The 5,197-nt window shown below is 41.6% G+C and overlaps 1 protein-coding gene across 1 annotated transcript in view; it reads left to right on the top strand.

The window, feature by feature from the left end:
• The window catches only part of sypb (synaptophysin b), a gene marked incomplete at its 5' end in the record, with an annotated part of 9,091 nt that extends 5,922 nt beyond the window's left edge, over positions 1–3,169 (top strand). The window contains 5 exons of the mRNA XM_080014823.1: positions 957–1,081; positions 1,433–1,631; positions 1,739–1,930; positions 2,553–2,880; positions 3,083–3,169. Coding sequence (XP_079870949.1) covers positions 957–1,081; positions 1,433–1,631; positions 1,739–1,930; positions 2,553–2,849 — 813 coding nt within the window. The 3' untranslated portion in view covers positions 2,850–2,880; positions 3,083–3,169. The remainder of the gene's footprint in view (positions 1–956; positions 1,082–1,432; positions 1,632–1,738; positions 1,931–2,552; positions 2,881–3,082) is intronic.
• Positions 3,170–5,197: the final 2,028 nt, after the last annotated feature.

Genomic DNA, 5,197 nt, shown 5'->3' with positions numbered 1-5,197 from the left:
AACAGAGCCTCAAATCCACTGATCGGCCTTCTAACAAAAACAGAGAAATGCCTCCCAACAAGTAGGGAGAGAAAAAAAAAAAAAAAACATCGTTTGCCAAGCGGACGTAACTTTAATGTAGCTGTTGTAACCATGGCAACAGGTGCAGCTCCCGGCGATAGCGCTGCATTGATTTGCACTCGGCGAGCCTTTGTCAGCGGCTGGGTGTGATTGGTGCAGAGCTCCAGATGGGGCGGCCTGCGTCTGGAGCTCTGGGTGTAAACAACCCTCGGCTGTTTACGGCTTTTCTTTGTGTTAATACGACTGTGAGACTCGCGGACACCGTCCTCTAATGGAGAGAAGCTGGAAGTGTGGATCTGTTGATACGGAGCTGTGTGCTTGCCGTGTTCTGTTTGTTTGGGGTTTTACCACTTAAATTCCTCAGGTTTATACTGCTTAGTTATAACTGTTATGTCATTATCCTGCTGTGTTTTTATTTTATTGTGTCCATTGTATTTTTAATGTGAAAAACAGTTCATTTTTCAGGTTCACACAGCTTAAAATGTTCACGTTTATTTTTCATTAAAATTCCATATTGGTTTATTTTTTATAAACTATTGTTTGTTTTATTGTCTAACACTTAATTTTTCAGGTTTATTGCCTAAAAATTTCAAAATGTCAGGTTAATTTCCAATATCCTGCCATATTTTATGGTGTACAGTCAACTGTGAGGTTTATTGTATGTTTCAAATTTAAATTTTTTATATCTATCTGTCCTTGTGTCTGTCTGGCCTTGTGTTATATATTCTATCATTATTTTTATTTATTTATTTAAAATGTTTATTATCATTTATTTAATAATGTTTAGTTTATATATATATTAGTGTTTAGTTCACCAGGTCTGTCCATCCACCTTCATTTCTTTGTCTTTCTTTGTTCTGCTATTTACTGTCCCTTTCTGTGTCTTTCTCTCACAGATCTTTGCGATCTTTGCCTTTTCAACATGCGGCAGTTACTCTGGAATGTTCAAGATGAGCGTCGAGTGTAAGGACCGGTCGGAGAGCGACCTGGCCATAGAAGTAGAATTTGAATATCCCTTCAGGTGTGTATTTCTAGAACCCACAGCAATAACAACTGAAATTGAAATGAAAGGTGGAAAATGATCTTTCTGTTCATCAATTACAAAACACAGAAAATATACCACGCAGGAAGCATTAGCTCAGAAATATCATTCCATTGCTATTTGAAATCGAGGCTAAATGCTGGCCATTTGTTTTCCTCTGTAAATCTACTGTACTGAGATGAATACAATATTCCTGTGAAGAATGGTCCTGCTCACACACACACACACACACACACACACACACACACACACACACACACACACACACACACACACACACACACACCCACCCACATTCTCACTCTTCTCCTCTCTCCTTGTCCTTCTCAGGCTCCATCAGGTGTATTTCGATGCCCCCACCTGCAAGGGGGGAACTCCCGAGCGTCTCTTCCTGGTCGGGGATTACTCCTCCTCAGCCGAGTTCTTCGTCACCATCGGAGTCTTCTCCTTCCTGTACTCCATGGTGGCCCTGGCTGTGTACTGCTTCGTCCTGGAGAAGTATCGCGAGAACAACAAGGGGCCCCAGATTGTGAGTTTGTCCGTCCTCATCCTCAGCGGTGGTGATGTAGATGACGGTCGCACTTTCGGGACGGCGGTTGAACGCCTTTTTTTTTTTTTTTTTTTCCCAACCCTCAGGACTTTGTCGTGACAGCGGTGTTCACCTTCATGTGGCTGGTGTCCTCGTGCGCCTGGGCGAAGGGTCTGTCGGACGTGAAGACGGCCACGGACCCCGACAGGGTGATCACTCTCATCACCGCCTGCGACGAGCAGGGCAACCGCTGCCGTGAGGTGCACGACCCCAAGGTGTCCGGCCTCAACACCTCTGTGGTACGTCCCCGGTGGTCCCGTCCTCTGTGTGTTTCAAAAGACCACGGGAAAAATGAATTACGCCTCATGTTGTTTCCCGAACTGTGTGCAACTCCAGTTTAAAGGACCATACAAATGGAGTCAAATTGAGCTTTTTCCCGTTTTCTAGTCAGCACACACATGCACATACATTATCCCATTTTCATGACAGTTTTCCCGATGATAGCTCTCATTTTTGGATTTTTAATATTGTCTGTTTTCCACCTTAAAATGATGTCCTGGTCCCACTGACAACACAAATTATTATCGGATGTACATAGTTGTAGCTGTGCTTTGTATTTGTTCTTTCCATGTTGAAGCAATGCTGCTTCCGACTTTTCAAATTGAATAAACAAATGGAAAATACGACAAAATTCAATACCTTTGACAAAATTGGATGTTACCATAGTTGTCAGCGGGGTCAGGAGGTAATTTAAAAGTACTTTTTTAACCATATTCAAATTTTCCGAAACCTGAAAATAGTAGATGGGCTAAAACTCAACTTGATTGGTGGTATGTTTCTTTAATGTACAGCAGGTGGCAACAGGAAAACATGCTATTCCCTCGACACATGCTCCCGCTGACTCCTCTTCCCCGTCCTCAGGCTTTCGGCTTCATCAACCTCATCCTGTGGGCCGGAAACCTGTGGTTCGTGTTCAAGGAGACCGGCTGGATGGCCGCCTTCTCCGGCACGTATGTCCCGTCTCAGGAGAAGCAGCCGGCCCCTGACTCCTTCGGCCAGGCCGGCTACGGCCAGGAGGGCTACAGCCAGCAGGACCCCTACGCCAGCTCCCAGGGAGGCTACCAGCCTGAGTACGGCCAGCAGGGCGGCTATAACGAGGGCGGAGACTACAGCCAGGGCTACGAACAACAACCCACTTCCTACTCAAATCAGATGTGAGCCTGTCCCGTCGCAACGCATCCTCCACATGGTGAGTGCGCAGACACATCCACCGAGCAGTTCAGCCATACACTAAGCTAATCAATACATAGTTATAATTGTTTATCATTTATACCCCTATATACCCATGACAATAATTTATCCTGTGCATAGTATCTCCTCCTTCAGTTCCATGCGATTGTCCTTTTTTTAATGGTAATCTCATCTTTTTACCTCTCTATCTCATCTTCCAGGGTGACATTGTGATTTTCGGAGTAAAGTTCTTTACCACCGCCCATAAGTCCACGACTCCTCTGTTTGTCTGTTTGTGTGTCTGTGAGTCAACAAGAGGAGGGAGGGAGGGAGGGAGGGAGGGAGGAATGGATCGACGGGTGGACGACGCCAGGGCTTGGGGGGGGGGGGGGGGGGGTGATAGGGGAAATCTGGGCATTTGCTGTAATAAGACGTTTATTCTCGTGCTTTATGTAACTGTAGAAGACAACACAGGATTGTCTGTTTGGTCATACGAGAGAAAACTTGAATACAATACCAAAACATTCATTGATGAACAGTTAGGATCAATCTTATGATGGGGAAAGACTTAAATTTATGAGAAAATTGTAGTAATATTTAACTTGGGAGAATGTATTTGTCTGTGCTGTGTAAATATCATGCCGATATATATTATTATATGTACACAGTTGAATAATTGTGCACTCCATATTAGTTGTTATACAACAAATGTTGAGCACAGAGTTATTCAATTGAATTTACTTTGGTTCTGTTTAGGAGCTCACAGGGGTTAACTCTTTTGTCCTTCAATTCCCTTCTGATGAATTCTTGTTCCCACGCAGATGCTTTGTTTAATTGTTTCCAAATACGTGGACATTTTTTTATTTTCTCATTGTCCTTTTTTTACTTGATCCATATTGCAGAGAGGGTTTAAGGGCCATCGAGAGGTTAAGGTCACAAACAATGTGGTGGCGTGGTGTTAACAGGGGGGAAAAAAGGAATTGTTAAATATGGACAAGTGATATTTATCAATAGCAGCTAGGAGGTGATTACAGTGAATAATGTGAGCCGTTTGTTTTTGATTCGTTTTTATATTTCCGTCCAAATGTTATTGTCGCAGAAGGATTAAGCTCTTGTGTTTCACAGAAAAATGTAAAAAAATTTGACATATAAAAATCTAAAAGTGCATATGTTTATGAAAACTAGTAAGCATGGTAGCATCTTACATTTGCCTCTACTATGCTTTTCCAAAAAACTGCTGTTGTGTTCTATTAATGTGAAGATTGTGAATCAGGGAAGTGAACAACCGTTTAGCAGTGTGTTTGTTTATTTGTTTGGATTTATGTAATGGCATCAATCAAATTTTGTCAATGAACCTTGTCCTGTTTTGATTGCCTTCATGTGGTCCAAAATGTAGTGAGACAAAATGTAGTGAGACAGAATCCTATAGTTTTTTAACCATCGTTTCTATTGCACAGGTATCAAGGAAAACATATTCACGGTAAATTGCACTGTAGTTACAGACCGTATGGCAGAGCAACGCTGTTTTGAAGATGCCTAAACTATGGGAAACATAATATTCTTTGACAGTTCCAACGATATATCCATTATACCTCCATTTATGCCCCCGCATCTCTTCCCTCTCAGAGACGCAAGGGGAATGATTGCATTTGTCTTATATCCAGCCCAAAGGCAGCCCTGAACAAATTGGACAAGTTGAGACTGTAGGATGCAGTAAAGTGTCCAGCTGTGAAGTAATATAATGCTTAATTCAATTAGATCAAGTGGTGACTTCACATCACATACAGAAGCACAGATTGCTGCGATAAATACTCTTCTCAAACTCGCCACACCTCCTACTGCCAATCCTCTGTTGGGACGTTAAGAGTATATTCTTTGCTTCCACAGTCATCATCAAAATGGTTATCTATATTCAAATTTACATAAAAAAAAATAAAAATAAATCAGGAATTGGGCGACGTAGAAGCACCTAGCTATTTATTTTCCTCTATAGTTCCCCCTTGTCTTTCTCTCTCACTGTAGCTCTTATAAATATGCTCAAATGAAATATACTCTGTTGTTAGTGGTGAATGATGTCTTGTGATACTCTACGCCTTTGGATAGTGCTGTGTTTATTGTGTATGATGTATTCATATTAGTATTTATGATAATGACAAGTCAGAAAAAAATATCAAAGACTCTTCAGAATTCGACTGTATTCTTATTATATGGAATTCATGTGAAACAAAATGAAATAAACTTGAAATTATTCTGTTGACGGTTAGATGTGTGCCTCTTCTTATAGGGCTAAACTACAGCAAGTGATCCAGCCGATGTACTGTAATTATTATTTCATT

The sequence above is a fragment of the Zeus faber genome (genome assembly GCF_960531495.2).
Source record: "Zeus faber genome assembly, chromosome: 15".
In the NCBI taxonomy this organism is placed as follows: Eukaryota; Metazoa; Chordata; class Actinopteri; order Zeiformes; family Zeidae; genus Zeus; species Zeus faber.
Note: the sequence above shows the minus strand (reverse complement) of the source record. Positions and strands in the feature narration are given on the sequence as shown.